General features: G+C 43.9%; 2 protein-coding genes across 15 annotated transcripts in view; one reads left to right on the top strand and one right to left on the bottom strand.

Moving 5' to 3' along the window:
• ADAM22 (ADAM metallopeptidase domain 22) overlaps positions 1-20,168 on the bottom strand; it is a 283,448-nt gene that overhangs the window by 97,751 nt on the left and 165,529 nt on the right. For all 14 annotated transcript variants that reach the window (XR_008843837.1, XR_008843838.1, XM_056519133.1 and 11 more), the window contains exon 7: positions 3,204-3,273. Coding sequence is in view for 12 of the 14 variants with exons in the window: in XM_056519133.1 (XP_056375108.1) it covers positions 3,204-3,273 (70 nt within the window). In the remaining 2 variants the exon portion in view is untranslated. The remainder of the gene's footprint in view (positions 1-3,203; positions 3,274-20,168) is intronic.
• On the top strand, positions 8,191-19,830 carry CLDN12 (claudin 12). The gene is made up of 2 exons (XM_056519146.1): positions 8,191-8,311; positions 18,599-19,830. The coding sequence occupies exon 2, from the start codon at positions 18,623-18,625 to the stop codon at positions 19,358-19,360; it is 738 nt and encodes a 245-aa protein (XP_056375121.1). The 5' UTR covers positions 8,191-8,311; positions 18,599-18,622; the 3' UTR covers positions 19,361-19,830.

Genomic DNA, 20,168 nt, shown 5'->3' with positions numbered 1-20,168 from the left:
ATATGCTCAGGAGCATGTAGGAAGTAGGATTAAGGCATCATGGGAGCTGTAGTCTTTTATACGACATCTCTCACTGCCTGACTGGAACTTTGGGCGGCTATAACGGGAGGACGGCTGGACCGATTTGGACACAAGTCACCTTGCTGGATAGGACTGAGAACATTGTTCTGCCACTTTTTCTTTACAAGAATACTCCTCACAGTATGGACATACTTTTACAATAGGGAATTGTAGTACAGTGATCCCTCAACTTACAATGGCCTCAACATACAATGGTTTCAACATACAATGGTCTTTTCTGGACCATCGTAAGTTGAAACCAGACTCAACATACAATGCTACAGACAGTCCAGATCTGTAAAACATGTCAATGACTGGAAGAACCGACCAATCAGAATGGGCATTCACTGGTAAATCACCTGTATTACTGAAGTGTATGCACTGACTGGTATCTGGTAGCGCCCCCTACAGTACAGGGAGGTATTACATGTTCTGTACTCTTTACCTGTATTACTGAAGTGTATGCACTGACTGGTGTCTGGTAGCGCCCCCTACAGTACAGGGAGGTATTACATGTTCTGTACTCTTTACCTGTACCAGGGTTAGCTGCTCCTTTGGACACCAGGTGAGGGCGACTCCATTACATTTTTAGGACACTGTGTGTACTGTACAGGACCCCGAAGAAGCTCCTGTCCTCTACATAGACCAGTGTTTCCCAAGCAGAGTGCCCCCAGCTGTTGCAAAACTACAACTCCCAGCATGCCCGGACAGCCAAAGGCTGTCCGGGCATGCTGGGAGTTGTAGTTTTGCAACAGCTGGAGGCTCCCTGCTTGGGAAACACTGACATAGACAGTGATTTACAGCTCCCAGCAGATCTTTATTACTTCTATATGTAAGGATTTGTTTTATCTATATTAGTTATCTACTTCTTTTTCTTTAATCCTCACTTTTTCCTATTTTTGGATGACATTTTGGTGCCTTTAGAACCAATTACCAGGTTTCCATAGAGTTATGGACTCAACATACAATGGTTTCAACATACAATGGTCGTCCCAGAACCAATTAATATTGTAACTTGAGGGACCACTGTATTGTTTTAATCTGTTTATATACCACCTTTTATTCATTATTTTTAGATTATTGTGTAGAAGGGAATCACAATCAATAAAGTTGGTATATTTAATCCGTCACTCACTTATTAGTGGTCTGATCATTTCTTGCATTTCTCCCACTCTGTCCTACTTTTTCCTCTCCTTCTCTCCCTGTTCCCCATTTCCTATTTCTATCACTCTTTTCCTTCTTTTTTTCACTCCTTTCAAAGTATCACACCATCTTCATTATCACCATTATCACTATCATTATAATTACCATTATTATTATCAGTATCACTTCCGCCATGTTTCAGCATATCCCCATAGAGAACACTGACGACTGTATTCCATTTATAGTTTTAGTTTAAAGGGGTACTCCGGTGAAAAACATTTTTTTTTTTAATCAACTGATGCCAGAAAGTTAAACAGATTTGTAAATTACTTCTATTAAAAAAATCTTTATCCTTCCAGAACTTATTAGCGGCTGTATGCTACAGAGGAAATTCTTTTCTTTTTTGTCTTGTCCACAGTGCTCTCTGCTGACACCTGATGCCCATATCAGGAACTGTCCAGAGCAGGAGAAAATCCCCATAGCAAACCTATGCTGCTCTGGACAGTTCCTGACACGGACAGAGGTGTCAGCAGAGAGCACTGTGGACAGACAGAAAAGAAATTCAAAAAGAAAAGAATTTCCACTGTAGCATACAGCTGCTAAAAAGTACTGGATGGGTAAAGATTTTTTAATAGAAGTTATTTACAAATCTGATTAACTTTCTGGAATCAGTTTATTTAAAAAAAAAAGTTTTCCACTGGAGTACCCCTTTAATCCAATAAACAGCACCTCGGGTATTGTGTGCTAACAGTAAAGGGGTACTCCGATGGAAAAATATACATATTTTTAAATCAACTGGTGCCAGAAAGTTATAAACATTTACAAATTACTTCTATTAAAACATCTTATTCCTTCTAGTACTTATTAGCTGCTGAATACTATACAGGAAATAATTTTCTTTTTGGAACACAGAGCTCTCTGCTGACATCATGACAACAGTGCTCTCTGCTGACATCTCTGTCCAGTTTAAGAACTGTCCAGAGCAGGAGAAAATCCCCATAGCAAACATATGATGCTCTGGACAGTTCCTAAAATGGACAGCGATGTCAGCAGAGAGCACTGTGCTTGTGATGTCAGCAGAGAGCTCTGTGTTCCAAAAAGAAAAGAATTTCCTCTGTAGTATTCAGCAGCTAATAAGTACTGGAAGGATTCATATTTTTTAATATAAGTAATTTACAAATCTGTTTAACTTCCTGGCATCAGTTGATTTAAAAAAAAAAAAAAAGAAAAGTTTTCCACCGGAGTACCCCTTTAACTTCAGTTCCCTGTCTATCTGACGAACTGCACAAACCTCTGTATAAGTATACAGATAGAGCTGGTGGGGAGGTGTATAACAACTATATATTCTGATCTTATAGAGATAGCTGCAGTATATAGATAGAGCTAGAGGAGAGGGGTATAACTACTAAATATCCTGATCTAATAGAGATAGCAGCAGCAGTATACAGATAGAGCTGGGAGGGGAGGGCTCTGAGAGCTACTAGAAAGGATCTGATAGTTGATGATATCATCCTGTAGTTCACAAGAAGTCAGCTGACCCAGGACTGACATATTAAGCACTATGATTGTATGTGAGTCAGACTGGTGATAACATGACACAGTTACAGTAGTAACCTTCGGTCAGTTTATCAATAGTTAGAGCAGTGTTTCCCAACCAGGGTGCCTCCAGATGTTGCAAAACTACAACTCCCATCATGACTGGACAGCCTTTTCCTGTCCAGACATGCAGGGAGTTGTAGTTTTGGAACATCTGGAGGCACCCTGGTTGGAAAACACTGAGTTAGAGAGTCACAAGTCGGGGATCACTGCTATACATTTTATAATGTTTCTATACCAGTGCTTTCCAAACAGTGAACCTCCAGCTGTTGCAAAACCACAACTCCCAGCATGCCCGGACAGCCTTCGGCTGTCCGGGCATGCTGGGAGTTGTAGTTTTGCAACAGCTGGAGACACACTGTTTGGAAAACACTGTATAAAAACAATGGCGCGGAAAGTCTTACCTGACGGCAGCTCATCCAGAGGAAATTCCAGCACTTTGGATTTGTAAACAGAATGTAATTGATAATCCTCCTATGGCATAAAAGCAGAAAATATATATATATATATTATTACAACATCTAATAACACAGACTAATACCTAATAAATGTCAGATCATGCTCATAAAGACTAGAGCGGAGGGTCATGGGAGATTCGCTTTTCCAGTCTGAGGTCAGAGGTATCCCCCATCTTGTAATGGTATGGCCCATACTGAGAACGAAGAGACACAGGGCCCTTCAGCATTTCACCTGCAGAGCGGCGCTCACACCCACCTGCTGTGTTACAAATAGCAACAGGGTCCTATACAAGTAAAAGTACCTGTGCAGGCCAGAGGCGTAGCTATAGAGATAACAGTCGCACTGAGGCCCTGGTGCCTAAGGGGGCCCCAAAGCACATCTGCCCCATAAGAGACCAGTATTATAATTGACACATGGGGCCCTGTTGCAGATTTTGCAACAGGGCCCAGAAGCTACAAGCTACGCCCAGAGGTGTAGTTTGTAGCTTCGGGGCCCTGATGCAAAATCTGCAACAGGGCCCCATATGCCAATTATTATACTGCCCTCTCATGGGGCAAAATCTGCAACAGGGCCCCATGTGTCAATTATAATACTGGTCTCTTATGGGGCAGTTGTGCTTTGGGCCCCCCTTAGGCACCAGGGCCCCGGTGCGACTGCTACCTCTATAGCTACGCCCCTGGCAACGCCTCTGTATGCAGCAGACATGTCACCTATTTACGTGGCTGTAAAAACATGCCTCTGTATTTTTACAAATGGGGGAGATTCATCAAAACCTGTGCAAAGGAAAAGTTGCCCAGTTGAGATGGCTTCTTTCATTTTAACCCCTTAAGGACTCAGCCCATTTTGGCCTTAAGGACTCAGACAATTTAATTTTTACGTTTTCGTTTTTTCCTCCTCGCCTTCTAAAAATCATAACTCTTTTATATTTTCATCGCCAGACTAGTATGAGGGCTTGTTTTTTGCGCGACCAGTTCTCCGTTGTAATGACATCACTCATTATATCATAAAATGTATGGCGCAACCAAAAAAATACTATTTGTGTGGGGAAATTAAAAAGAAAAACGTCATTTTGCTAATTTTGGAAGGTTTTGTTTTCACGCCGTACAATTTATGGTAAAAATGACATGTGTTCTTTATTCTTAGGGTCAATACGATTAAAATGATACCCATTATTATATACTTTTGTATTATTGTTGCGCTTAAATAAAAACACAAACTTTTTAACCAAATTAGTACGTTTATAATCCCTTTATTTTGATGACCTATAACTTTTTTATTTTTCCGTATAAGCAGCGGTATGGGGGCTCATTTTTTGCGCCATGATCTGTACTTTTTTTTTATACCACATTTGCATATAAAAAACTTTAATACATTTTTTTGACTTTTTTTTTTTACGTTCACGCCGTTCACCGTACGGGATCATTAACATTTTATTTTAATAGTTCAGACATTTACGCATGCGGCTATATCAAATATGTCTATTAAATTTATTTTTTACGCTTTTTGGGGGTAAAATAGGAAAAAACTGACGTTTTACTTTTTAATTGGGGGAGGGGATTTTTCACTTTTTTTTACTTTTAATTTTACTTTTTTTTTTTACACTTGAATAGTCCCCATAGGGGACTATTCATAGCAATACCATGATTGCTAATACTGATCTGTTCTATGTATAGGACATAGAACAGATCAGTATTATCGGTCATCTCCTGCTCTGGTCTGCTCGATCACAGACCAGAGCAGAAGACGCCGGGAGCCGGAAGGAGGAAGGTGAGGGGACCTCCGTCCGGCGTTCTGAATGATCGGATCCCCGCAGAAGCGCTGTGGGCGATCAGATCATTCATTGAAATCGCGTACTGCCGCAGATGCCGGGATCTGTATTGATCCCGGCATCTGAGGGGTTAATGCGATCAGCAGCCGGGATCAGCCGCGCATGACACGGGCATCGCTCCGATGCCCGCGGTTACGTACAGGGCGTAAATGTACGTCTTGGTGCGTTAAGTACCACCGCACCAGGACGTACATTTACGTCCTGCGTCCTTAAGGGGTTAAAGAGGCCTGTGAAAAATGAAAGAAGCGATCTGATTGGTTGCTATGGGCAACTTCTCCTCTGCACAGGCTTTGATAAATCTCCCCCAATTTTGTGTGCACAAACACTTTCCCATGTGGGCACAGAACTGTATGGCACTATATGCTGCTATATGAGGACCGCAATATCTGGCATTATGTGGGCACAGCACATCACCGTATGATACTGTTTGGACACAGCACTATACATAGTTATGTGGGCACAGCACTATAAGGCACTATGTGCACAGTGTATGACACTGTGTGGGCACAGTATTATATGTCGCTATGTGGGCACAGTATTATATGTCGCTATGTGGGCACAGTAGAGCGCTATATGGTGTTATGTTGGCAAGCACTAGTGTTGAGCGGCATAGGCCATATTCGAATTCGCGAATATTCGCGAATATATGGACGAATATTCGTCATATATTCGCGAATATTCGCATATTCGTTATATTTTCGTTTTATTTCCGCATATGCGAATATTCGTGTATGCGGAAATTAACATATGTGAAATTAGCATATACAAAATTAACATATTCGAAACTTCGCATATGCGAAAAGTAGCATATGCTAATTTTCGCATATGAGAATTTTTGCACGCCAGTCTCACACAATAGTATTACAGTCTTCTTTACACCACACAAGCTGAAGAAAAAAAAAAAAAAAAAAAAAGATTCGCAATTACGAATATATGGCGCTATATTCGCGAAATTCGCGAATATGCGATATTCGCGAATAATATTCGAATTGCGAATATTCGCGAGCAACACTAGCAAGCACTATAAGGCATTGCGAGGCCACAGTACTATATAGCACTATGTGAACAGCACAGCACTATATCACACTGTGTGTGAGTTTATGTAGGCACAGCACTATATATCACTATGCTGCCACAGCACTATATAGCACTATGTAGGCACAGCACTATATGGCACTATGTAGGCACAGCACTATATGGCACTATGTAGGCACAGCACTATATGGCACTATGTAGGCACAGCACTATATGGCACTATGTAGGCACAGCACTATATGGCACTATGTAGGCACAGCACTATATGGCACTATGTAGGCACAGCACTATATGGCACTATGTAGGCACAGCACTATATGGCACTATGTAGGCACAGCACTATATGGCACTATGTAGGCGCAGCACTATATGGCACTATGTAGGCACAGCACTATATATCACAATGCTGCCACAGCACTATATAGCACTATGTAGGCGCAGCACTATATGGCACTATGTAGGCACAGCACTATATGGCACTATGTAGGCACAGCACTATATGGCACTATGTAGGCACAGCACTATATGGCACTATGTAGGCACAGCACTATATGGCACTATGTAGGCACAGCACTATATGGCACTATGTAGGCACAGCACTAAATGGCACTATGTAGGCACAGCACTATATGGCACTATGTAGGCACAGCACTATATGGCACTATGTAGGCACAGCACTATATGGCACTATGTAGGCGCAGCACTATATGGCACTATGTAGGCACAGCACTATATGGCACTATGTAGGCACAGCACTATATGGCACTATGTAGGCGCAGCACTATATGGCACTATGTAGGCACAGCACTATATGGCACTATGTAGGCGCAGCACTATATGGCACTATGTAGGCACAGCACTAAATGGCACTATGTAGGCACAGCACTATATGGCACTATGTAGGCGCAGCACTATATGGCACTATGTAGGCGCAGCACTATATGGCACTATGTAGGCACAGCACTATATGGCACTATGTAGGCACAGCACTAAATGGCACTATGTAGGCACAGCACTATATGGCACTATGTAGGCACAGCACTATATGGCACTATGTAGGCACAGCACTATATGGCACTATGTAGGCACAGCACTATATGGCACTATGTAGGCGCAGCACTATATGGCACTATGTAGGCACAGCACTATATGGCACTATGTAGGCACAGCACTATATGGCACTATGTAGGCACAGCACTATATGGCACTATGTAGGCGCAGCACTATATGGCACTATGTAGGCGCAGCACTATATGGCACTATGTAGGCGCAGCACTATATGGCACTATGTAGGCACAGCACTATATGGCACTATGTAGGCACAGCACTATATGGCACTATGTAGGCACAGCACTATATGGCACTATGTAGGCGCAGCACTATATGGCACTATGTAGGCACAGCACTAAATGGCACTATGTAGGCACAGCACTATATGGCACTATGTAGGCACAGCACTATATGGCACTATGTAGGCGCAGCACTATATGGCACTATGTAGGCACAGCACTATATGGCACTATGTAGGCACAGCACTAAATGGCACTATGTAGGCACAGCACTATATGGCACTATGTAGGCACAGCACTATATGGCACTATGTAGGCACAGCACTATATGGCACTATGTAGGCGCAGCACTATATGGCACTATGTAGGCACAGCACTATATGGCACTATGTAGGCACAGCACTATATGGCACTATGTAGGCACAGCACTATATGGCACTATGTAGGCGCAGCACTATATGGCACTATGTAGGCACAGCACTATATGGCACTATGTAGGCACAGCACAGCATTATATGAGCACAGTACTATATGTACACTGTATGGCACAGCATAGCACTATGTGGGCACAGCACTAAATTGCACCATGTTGGCTCAACACTATAAGGCAGTATGCGGGCACAGCACTTTGTTGGTACAGCACTATATGACACGATGTGGACTCGGCGTGAAGCCTTCCCCTCTCCATGCTGCACTGGCCCCGCTGTCACTCAGTATTATGATCGCCGTTCACACTGCAGAGCGCTCAGAGCGGAATTTTTTTCCCCCACACGGACGCGTCATGTGACCTCCCGGCGGTCACGTGGCTCCTGACGTCACCAAAGCCACCAGAAGGCTGCTCCGGTGCAGACACAGCCAGGCTTCCTGCTCCGCTCCCGGGCTCGGCGTCCCCCGCTGATAGGTCAGTGCTGAGTGTGCGGGGCATGTTCAGGGCTGTGTGCAGACGGTGCGGTCAGCAGCCCGCCGCAACTGGAGCTGGGGGGGACGGGCTACAGAACTGCGGGAGGGAGGTGGAGGGGGTCGGCGCTAGTAGTTACAGTAGGAGCTACAGGTGGGCTGTGAGTGCTGGGGGGTCCCGGGTGGCCTCTGACCCCGGTGCACCTCTCTCTCTATGCGGTACTGGATATAGCAGAGTGACTCATGTTTGCTTTAGGGGGTGTAGATCCGTCACAGTGTGTCTGCGGGGGGTGGAGGAGATCTCACTATAGGATACATCTGAAATGCATTGTTCCTATGGGATTACATTCATAGCTTATCTAGTATGTACTGCACTATATCTACGGCAGCGACATAACCACATACAGCAATGTATGGAGTACCCTATAAGTGTCCCCTAAGGCTGCATTCACATCTCGTTTTTGCAATAAGGTTCCTGTATCCGGTTTCAGTGAGAAAAAAAACGTATGGAACCGTATTGCAAACCGCACGTATAGACATTTCATTGAAAACCGTATGCCAACCGTAGCATCAGGTTGTGTACGTTTTGCATCATTTACGGTTTTATCCTTTTTTTTTCCTCCAAAACCATAGTCTACTAAGGTTTTATGTCCCGGTGAGAAACCGAATACAACCCGTTTACGTTTAAAAAAAAAAAAAAAAAAATGGTGGTCTATGGGAACCGTACTGAACCGTATGTGCGTACGGCTTCATCCGGTTTGCACAATACGGTTTTGCAGTTTGCACATGTGCAGTGCACGCCGAAAGTTCTTCTCACAAATAGAACAAGAAGAACTTTATTTAATAATGGACAAACATAAAACCGTATCCATTTTTTTTTCTTTCAAAAAACGTATTAAACCGTATGCAACGGGACATCCGTTTTCAAACCGTATAGAGAGGTCTATACGGTTGTATACGGTTCGGTCCAGTTTTGAGACATAAGTTTTTTTTTACAAAAAAACTGATACGGGATTCGTATTGCAAAAACGAGATGTGAATGCAGCCTAACCTGTGGCTCTCCGGCGGTTGCAAAACTACAACTCCCAGCATGCCCTGACAGCCTGCGGCTGTCAGGGCATGCTGGGAGTTGTAGTTTTGCAACCGCCGGAGAGCCACAGGTTATACAAACTCCATTAATTTAGCTATAGTTCTCCAAAAGCAAATACATCTCCATGGTGAATGGCGACTGATTTTATTATAATACTTGGGGGACGTCCCCAATTGTTACACTAAATCGTTTGGTTTATGCAAAACACAGTTGCTGCTTTATAAATGTAGATGTAGCAGAGCTGAGATTGTCATTTGGGATAACTCAGGGGCATTGGGGGAGATTTATCAAAACCTGTGTAGAGTAAGAGTCGAGTGGTGCAGTTGCCCATGGCAACCTATCAGATCACTTCTTTCATTTTTCACTGGTCTCTTTAAAAATGAAAGGAGCAATCTGGTTGCCATGGGCAACTGCACCACTCACTCTTCCACTGCACAGTTTTTAATAAATCTCCCCCATTGTACTTAGTGGGCATTGTTCTTGTGTGCGAATCCATCAGGTCTGGTCAGTCTGTAGCTGCAGAGGACTACTTTTCTATTAGACAGTTCTGCATAGGACGTAACTCTGATCACATCTGTCTCATATATACCTGTGTGTGTCTCTGTGTATATGTATATTATTTATTTCATATCTCTGTGTGTATATACTTATATCTATCACATATATACCAATCAACGAGTGTGTATATCTATTTCATATGTTTGTGTATATACATATCTATGTGTGTGTAGAGAGAGAGAGAGAGATTGATAGAGAGTGAGATATTGAGAGTGAGATATTGAGAGTGAGATATTGAGAGTGAGATATTGAGAGTGAGATATTGAGAGTGAGATATTGAGAGTGAGATATTGAGAGTGAGATATTGAGAGTGAGATATTGAGAGTGAGATATTGAGAGAGAGAGATATTGAGAGAGAGAGATATTGAGAGAGAGAGATATTGAGAGAGAGAGATATTGAGAGAGAGATATTGAGAGAGATATATTGAGAGAGATATATTGAGAGAGATATATTGAGAGAGATATATTGAGAGAGAGAGAGAGAGAGAGAGAGAGAGAGAGAGAGAGAGAGAGAGAGAGATATTGAGAGAGAGAGAGAGAGATATTGAGAGAGAGAGAGAGAGAGAGATATTGAGAGAGAGAGAGAGAGAGAGAGAGAGATATTGAGAGAGAGAGAGAGAGAGAGAGAGAGATATTGAGAGAGAGAGAGAGATATTGAGAGAGAGAGAGATATTGAGAGAGAGAGAGAGAGATATTGAGAGAGAAATAGAGAGAGAGAGATTGATTGATTGATTCTCTGGACAGATTTTGATAAATCTCCCCCGATATGTGTGTGTGTGTGTATATATATATATACACAGATAGATATAATGGTCATATATCAATCTATCTGTGTGTATATATTGAGATATATTATATACACACATATACAGCAAACGTAGGGCAGCACTCCCGGTGATATGGTGGATGGGTGCAGTCACACGGCCGGGTCACAGAAGAACTAGGTAGAAGGCAAAACTGCAGGGTAAACGTGCAAATAAAATGAATTTATTCCATCCAAGCAGATGCAACATTTCGGTCGCCCAGTGCGGCCATTTTCAAGCTCATATGCGGCCAATTTTATATAGTTCATATCTACCGTATCTCATACCTATCTGTGTGTATACATAAAAATATATATATAGATAGATAGATAGATATGAGCTATATATATAATTTTGCTTATATCTATGTATAGCTAGATACCCTACATAGGACACCAATCCAGACAGCGTGGCATATAACCACCATCCAGCATGCTATTGTGCCAGTGAATAACAATGTCCATTACTGAACTGGGACATCCTGGGGGGTCCGTACGTGCTCCCCACCACCACCTCAACAGGGGTTTGGACTCTAGGGCCAACTTGCAGCCCTTCAGCTGTTGGAAAACTACAACTCCCAGCATGAAGAGTCAAAAGAAGTGTCAAGGTGGTGGGTATATGTGACCCTTTCTGGATTGGTATCCTATGTAGGGGATTATTCTCTGTGGGTGCTCCCCATCTCTGTTTTTGCTTTTGGGTTTGGTGTATTTTATGGGTACGTTATGTTTATTGGTGGGCTGTTCTTGTTAGTATGTAATCTTTTGAGAATAATAAAGTTTTTTATTTTATTTTTTGTATATAATTTTTGGGTGTTCGTCGTTTGTAGGTTTTATAGCTGCTAATTAAATTGGCACCACATTGTGTTGGCTGAATTGTAGGTTTTGATCTCTTTTGAATGTCCCGTCGGCACAAAGCGAACGTGCACCCCCCACCCCTGTCCTTACTTTAGGGGTCCATTTTTATGGGTGTCTGGGGGGGGGGGGGGATCAGCACACGTGTAGGTTGGGGTTCTCCCCCCCCGTAGCCCAGAACTGCAGCCCTCACTAATGCATGTGAACCCCAACCCTGAATGTAGGATTGTCTATAGTATTTTCAGAAAGACTGGCATCACTGCGTCATTGCTGTGCCCTATAATTATATAGACGGGTCCAATGCCCCTGGGCGAGTCTCAATATGTTCTTTCTACGCTGTAATAACTGCGTATATAGACAAGGGAGGTTCAGAAGGATATAAGGACAATGTTGGCTTTTGCTTTGGTGCAGCCATGTATGTGCAGGAGAATGGTCTCCAATCTGTGAACCTCCAGCTGTTGCAAAACTACAACTCTCAGCATGCCCGGACAGCCAACGGCTGTCCGGGCATGCTGAGAGTTGTAGTTTTGCAACATCTGGAGACACACTGGTCGGGAAACACTGCTCTAGAAGTGAGGTTGCAGCACCTGCTGTAAGCATTCCCTGTCTGTTCCTCTGCCTGTGACGTCGTTCAGAACAAGGCAGCATGCGGTGTACACACCTCATTCTTCCCTAAATGTGCCAAAAAAGGAATGAGGAAGATGCACAGACGGCAATTAGAGATAGGCGAACTTACAGTAAATTTGATTCGTCACGAACTTCTCGGCTCGGCAGTTGAGGATTTATCCTGCACCTGAAGGCTGAACTAATTTACGCAGGAAAAGTCATCAACTGCCGAGCCGAGAAGTTCGTGACGAATCAAATTTACTGTAAGTTCGCTCATCTCTAACGGCAATACGTTAATTTATCGGCCTGCAAGCTTCAGAGCTTAGGTATCCAACATGTGGCCCTTCAGCTTTTAAAAAAACTACAACTCCCAGCATGCCCAGATAGCTGTTGGCTGTCCGGGCATGCTGAGAGTTGTAGTTTTGCAACATCTGGAGACACACTGGTTTGGAACCACTGCTCTAAAAGATCCTTTACAATGCTCACTTTCCCTGTTCTAATCCAATGGAGTAACAGAAAGAACCCAGAATGTTGGTTGGCCTGGAGGACTTGGTTGGAGGACCACTGCTATAGATGCCCCAACCCCCAAAGAATAAACTGCAGAAAGCTTTCTCTCCAAACTGTAGACCTCTAACTGTAGTGACAACTACAACTCTCAGCATGCCCAGGCCTGTTTAGAAGATCCAGGGAAGTTCTATCAAAATCTTTACCCAGAGTCTGATTGGGAGTTGTGCAATAGATGCTTCAACCCTTCATTGTTAAAGGGGTACTCCGCTGGAATATTATTATTTTTATCAACTAGTGCCAGAAAGTTAAACAGATTTGTAAATTACTTCTATTTTAAAAATCTTAATCCTTCCAGTACTTATCAGCTGCTGTATGCTCCACAGGAAGTTCTTTTCTTCTTGAATTTCCTGACCTCAGTGCTCTCTGCCGACACCTTTGTCCATGTCAGGAACTTCATGAAATTCCCATAGCAAGCTTATACTGCTCTGGACAGTTCCTGACATGGACAGAGGTGTCAGCAGAGAGCACTGTGGTCAGACAGAAATGAAATTCAAAAAGAAAAGAACTTCCTGTCGAGCACACGGCAGCTAAGTACTGGAAGGATTAAGATGTGTAAATAGAAGTAATTTACAAATCTGTTTCACTTTCTGGCATCTGTTGATTTAAGAATAAATACATATTTTCCACTAAAGTACCCCTTTAAGAAGAAACTGCAGCAGTGGTCTCCAATCTGTGGACCTCCAGCTGTTGCGAAACTACACCTCTCAGCATAAAAGGACAATCTGGAGGGCCACAGTTTGGAGACTGCTGGTCGGGAGTTGTTCTATAGATGAACGCACCCTTCACTGTAGACAACACTGGGTCGGACCCCCAACTACCAGATGGCACAACCTAGTGGTACCTCAGTGCTCCCTTAAAGGAACACTCCAGACTAAGCCATGTTCTGTCAGAGGGGGAGGACAGGACAGTCATGACACAACTAGAATACTTCACCCCTGGAATTGGATATTTATGAGATCGGGAAGTGGCACATGACGTGTGGCAGTAAATAAGCATTGCGCCCAGTTGTCAATAAGCTCCTTGCAGTTTGAAGAGCAGATGAAGAACTGTCACTTGCTGCTGCCAAGGCTGTGCCACCTCTCGGTATCATCCCCCTCCCCCAACAGCCTGTCAGGCACAGAATCGCTCACTTGCCAGTTTCTGAATCGTTGGCTTGTCAAGTCCCTGGCACTAGATACATAGAAGACTCTGTACTGAGCCCGCTCGTGATGATGGAGAAACAGAGGAAACTAGGTAAAATATTAAAATACACGAAGGCATTGCGAACCCCCCACCTGCAACCCTTCAGCTGTTATAGAACTACAACTCCTATTATGCTTGGGATTGTAGTTTTGCAACTACTGGACAAGCACAGGTTGGAGAATATTGACCCTGTATGTCCCAAAAAAAGAATGGGGAAGATGCACAAGACGAAAATGTTAATTTATCAGCCTGCATGACCCCAGCAAGCTCAGGAGAATGTGAACAAGGCCTAGGTGTCCAACCTGCGACCCTTCTGCAGTTGCAAAACTACAACTCCCAGCATGCCACTGGCTGTCCGGGCATGCTGGGAGTTGTAGTTTTGAAACAGCCAAATGGCCATATGTTGCACCACCTAAGCCCTAGGACTTATCCTCATTCTCCTGAGCTTGCTGGGGTCATGCAGGCTGATAAATTAACATTTTCGTCTGTGCATCTTATCCATTCTTTTTTTGGGACATACAGGGGCAATATTCTCCAACCTGTGCTTGTCCAGCAGTTGCAAAACTACAATCCCCAGCATAATAGGAGTTGTAGTTCTAGGAAGGGAAGAATGAGGTGTGTACACAGCATGCTGCCTTGTAATGAACAATGTCACAGGCAGAGGATGAGACAGGGAATGCATACAGCAGGCGCTGCAACTTCACTGATTGTGTGATAGCCTGAAACAAGATGTTCTGCAGCAGCTATGGGTAGGGAAAGGATGCTCAGGTTACAGCTTCATCCAGTCTACACGGCGCCAATCTTCTGTAGCAGAAAAACCATACCTGTTACCATGCTTAGTTGATACCCTAATGTGTATGGCAGGGGTGTCCCTACCCTAATGCGTACGGTGGGATGTCCCTACCCTAATGCGTACGGCGGGGGTGTCCCTACCCTGATGCGTACGGTGGGATGTCCCTACCCTAATGCGTACGGTGGGATGTCCCTACCCTAATGCGTACGGTGGGATGTCCCTACCCTAATGCGTACGGTGGGATGTCCCTACCATAATGCGTACGGTGGGATGTCCCTACCCTAATGCGTACGGCGGGGGTGTCCCTACCCTAATGCGTATGGCGGGGGGTGTCCCTACCCTAATGCGTATGGCGGGGGGTGTCTCTCTTGGCAGAGATGTTAGAGGAGAGAGATTAGATGTGTTGGATTAAACTCCTATTCCTATTGTTCTGAAGGGAGATAAGCCGATGGCGGAGGAGTCTTCATCTATGACTCAGAGTATTGCTCAGTACCACACAGCCTTTCATTGACCAGATGCCAGAATGCAAAACAATTGTAGTTAGTGCCTCATACACACAGAAATATTACCGCCCTGCAGTACATCACCTATAGCCTGCTAGGAGTCTATACTGTAAGTGCGCGCCACAGAATGCACAAAAAAGAACTGTCCCAATCTCTATGGGGGCTCTGTACCCCATTCACCCCACCATCTCCTCCTGACATATATATAATACAATGCAGCCGGGTATTAATACTTCTATTACCTCGTCTCCCTCTTAACCATTAACTGTAAGCAAAAAAAGAAAACTGTGGGGAATATGAGAGTAGAACGCGCTCCGCAGATCAGCCGGGAGGCCTGACACACTGCGAGGTAGAAAGCGTTCACAAATTGCTAGGCGTTTCAGTGTGTCAGTCTGTGTGTGGGTGTGAAGTGCAGCAATTGTGCCGCTCTCTGTCCTTGTCACACAGGAACGCCTGCAGGTTTTGTTTGTTTGAGAGGTCAAATTGGAAACACTGACCCTTCTTATAGGATATATAGTGGCCCCTGGGTCCCGAGTACGGAAACTCAGCAAGGGAAATGTCTATGGCAGTCTTTCCCAACCAGGGTGCCTCCAGCTGTGGCCAATCTACAACTCCCAGCATGCCCGGACAGCCAAAGGCTGTCCGGGCATGCTGGGAGTTGTAGATTGGCCACAGCTGGAGGCACCCTGGTTGGGAAACACTGGTCTATGGTGATGTGCAGTCCAGTTAAGTGAATGAAAGTGGAACAATAATGTAGACCCCCCCCCCCCACATCTTCCTCTGAGAGTTTTAACAAGATGTCTTATAGGAAGATTCTTTGTTCATACCTGAACGTACCTAATCTGTCTGACTCACAGGCTTTCTATATAAAAGGGTGGGGGAAGCAGGACTCACAGGCTTTCTATATGAGGGGATTGGGGAAGCAGGACTCACAGGCTTTCTATATAAAAGGGTGGGGGAAGCAGGACTCACAGGCTTTCTATATGAGGGGATTGGGGAAGCAGGACTCACAGGCTTTCTATATAAAGGAATGGGGGAAGCAGGACTCACAGGCTTTCTAGATGAGGGGGTGGGGGAAGCAGGACTCACAGGCTTTCTATATGAGGGGATTGGGGAAGCAGGACTCACAGGCTTTCTATATAAAGGAATGGGGGAAGCAGGACTCACAGGCTTTCTATATAAAGGGATGGGGGAAGCAGGACTCACAGGCTTTCTAGATAAGGGGGTGGGGGAAGCAGGACTCACAGGCTTTCTATATAAAGGAATGGGGGAAGCAGGACTCACATGCTTTCTATATAAAGGGATGGGGGAAGCAGGACTCACAGGCTTTCCATATAAAGGGCTGGGGGAAGCAGGACTCACAGGCTTTCTAGATGAGGGGGTGGGGGAAGCAGGACACACAGGCTTTCTATATAAAGGGGTGGGGGAAGCAGGACTCACAGGCTTTCTTAATGAATGGGCAGGGGAGGCAGGACTCACTGGCTTTCTCTATGAGGGGTGGGAAAGCAGGACTCACTTTCTCTATGAATCCTCATGACCTAAAAACAGCTTTTTTTTCATGAAAATCCTATATCGGATCGTAACTCTGCATCTCTCTCTATCCTTTGCTTCCATTAGATAGGGAACCTGGCAGATCTGTTCCTTTAAACCACTAAACCTAAAGTGTAGACTACTATGTAGCCATATAAAGAATGTCTAAAAATGATGGGGCAGATTCTTTAAAAGAGAATCTGTAAACTCTATATCATGCTCATTACAGCAAATAGCTGATAAAACAAATACTTGCCTCTTAGCTGATGGCTGTTTGCAAAGTTATAAAATCTTTTTTTCCTTCCAAGCTCAAGTGTCATAGAGGCTGAGCTACAGCATGCAAGCCTCCTCCGTCCCCCACCCCTCCTTGCTTGGCTTCCAGCATTGAGCCTTGTACATGAATCATGCAGTGTGAGGGGGTGGAGGGGGCTGCATGCTGCAGCTAAGCCCGGCCTCAATGACACTTGAGCTTGGAAGAAAAACAAGATTTTATAACTTTGCAAACATCCATCAGCTAAGAGACATGTATCATTTGTTTTGTTTCCCTTTTATCCTGTGTCTGCAGCTCTGAGCATGATGTATTATAAATTTTTTTTTTTTTTGTAATGTGTCATGAGGGCACAGCTTAAATGTACACATATATGGCACCTCAAATAATGTGATTCTTATATTAATCTGTAGGATCGGAGACACTATATAGCAAAACACACCATTAAAAGGGGTATTCCAGTGAAAACTATTTTTTTCATATCAACTGGCTCCAGAAAGTTAAACAGATTTGTAAATTACTTCTATTAAAAAATCTTAATCCTTCCAGTACTTATCAGCTGCTGAAGTTGAGTTGTTCTTTTCTGTCTGACAACAGTGCTCTCTGCTGACACCTATCTGTCTGTCTCAGGCACTGTCCAGAGTAGCAGCAAATCCCCATAGCAGACCTCTCCTGCTCTGGGCAGTTCCAACAGTTGTCCAACAGAAAAGAACAACTAAACTTCAGCAGCTGATAAGTACTGGAAGGATTAAGATTTTTATTTTATTTTTTTTTATAGAATAATTTACAAATCTGTTTAACTTTCTGGAGTTAGTTGATATGAAAAAAAAATAAAGTTTTCTTCATGGAATACCCCTTTAAAGATAATGCATGTAAATGTCTTCAAAACTTGACAGGACCTAAACACTCAGACGTGTCACTTACATTTGCTATAAAGTATGAGCATGCCTCCGCCCTGCAGCTAATAACACCGCTTTTACCATAGTTAACCTCAATCTGTCACTCCCTTCCATCAAGCTTTAAAGGAGCTATCCAGGATAGGAAAAAAACAGAGCTGATTTCTTCCAAAAAAAACAGCATCACCCCTGTCCTCAGGTTGCATGCCGTATTGCAGCTAAGTTCCATTGAAGTGAATGGAGCCAAGTTGTAATACCACACACAACCTGGGGTGGTGCTGTTTTTGAAAGAAATTGGCTAATTCCATTCCAACTCTTTGCATTAGATCAGTGTGACTCCAGCTGTTGCAAAACTACAACTCCCAGCATGCCCGGACAGCCGAAGGGGAGTTGTAGTTTTGCAACAGCTGGAGACATCCTGGTTGGCAAAAAAAAATAAAAACGCATGAGAAATGCCAGCATGTTTCAGACACTCCTGTTATTTAGGTTTCAATGCTCTATTGAATAGTATAGGGGGGAAAAATATAGATTTTTGTACATTTTTATATATATATAATATAAATATTCTGTATTTTTATGTCTAGTATTTTGTATCTTTTTTTTCTAATATAATTTTATTCTCTTTTTATTACAATTTTTTTTAGGTTCCACAAGAGCTGAGCAGAACAATGGGTTGCCAGGAAGTGCACGCAGTCACCCTCCTGGCCTTCGTCTGTGGTACAGCGTCCATCGCGGGTCTTTTTACCGCCACTTTGCTACCGCAATGGAGGCAGATGAAGCTGTACACTTATAACAGGAACGAAAAAAACCTGACCGTCAGCATCGGCATGTGGGTAAAGTGCACCCGCCAGGAGTGGTCCAGGGAGTGCCTGATGTACGACGGCGAGTGGTACGCCAGCGTGGACCAGCTGGACATCCGCGTTCTCCAATTCGCCATCCCGTTTAGCATCCTGACCGCCGGCTCCGCCCTCATTCTGTGCCTGACGGGGATATGTAACACTACATTCAGCTCCAACGTGCCCAACCTAAAAATCGCCAGGTGCATTGTCAACAGTTCCGGCTGCCATCTTGTGGCGGGTTTGCTGTACATCCTGGCTGGTTGCATTAGTCTTACCCCGTCCATATGGTCGATATTTTACAACGATGTTCTGAACAGGAAGTACGGGCCGTATTTTACCTACGACATTTCCGTCTTCGTGGCCATAGGTAGCTCCGGGGGGCTGTATTTCACAGCGCTGTTACTGTTTTTATGGTATTGCGCCTGCAAGTCACTACCATCGCCATTCTGGCAGCCGCTATATTCCCACGCCCCGGGCATGCAGAGCTACATCCCGTCTTCTTACTCCACACGGTCCCGGATGTCCGCCATTGAAATAGACATTCCTGTGGTCTCACACACCGCATAGATCCATTCCATCCTGTGAACATTGTTTTTTTGATGTCTTTTTTTTTTTTCCCTCTTCCCCCCCCAGAAATCATTGCTGTATACTAGTATTTTTTAATGTTTTCTTTGGTGGTTTTATTCTGTTGATCAATATTGGCAATTTTTTACTTTTACGGGCCTGTCTACACCGCTTAATTTCCACTGATGGAATTCCACTGTGGTATTGTACTTAAAGGGGCTGTCCAGTGAAAACTAACTTATCCCCTATCCACAGGATTCCATTCATTTCTATGGGAACGCCGAAGAGACCCAGTGCAGCACTCGGGCATCTCCGGCGCTCCCGTAGAAATAAATGGAGTGCGTTTCGTCTACTGCACACACTCTGGGGTCCTGTACCGGGGATCGTGGAGGTCCAAGCAGTCGGACCCCCCACTCTCCAGGATTTTTTTTAATCAACTGGTGCCAGAAAGTTAAACAGATTTGTAAATTACTTCTATTAAAAAATCTTAATCCTTCCAGTACTTATTAGCTACTGAATACTACAGAGGAAATTATTTTCTTTTTGGAACACAGTGCTCTCTGCTGACATCTCTGTCCATTTTAAGAACTGTCCAGAGTAGGAGAAAATCCCCATAGCAAACATGCTTTCCTGGACAGTTCCTAAAATGGACAGAGACGTCAGCAGAGAGCACTGTGGTCATGATGTCAGCAGGGAGCTCGGTGTTCCAAAAAGAAAATAATTTCCTATGTAGTATTCAGCAGCTAATAAGTACTGGAAGGATTAAGATTTTTTAATAGAAGTAATTTACAAATCTGTTTAACTTTCTTGC

This window comes from Hyla sarda, chromosome 5 (genome assembly GCF_029499605.1).
Source record: "Hyla sarda isolate aHylSar1 chromosome 5, aHylSar1.hap1, whole genome shotgun sequence".
NCBI classification, from domain to species: Eukaryota; Metazoa; Chordata; class Amphibia; order Anura; family Hylidae; genus Hyla; species Hyla sarda.
This window is presented reverse-complemented; position numbering and strand designations above follow the sequence as displayed.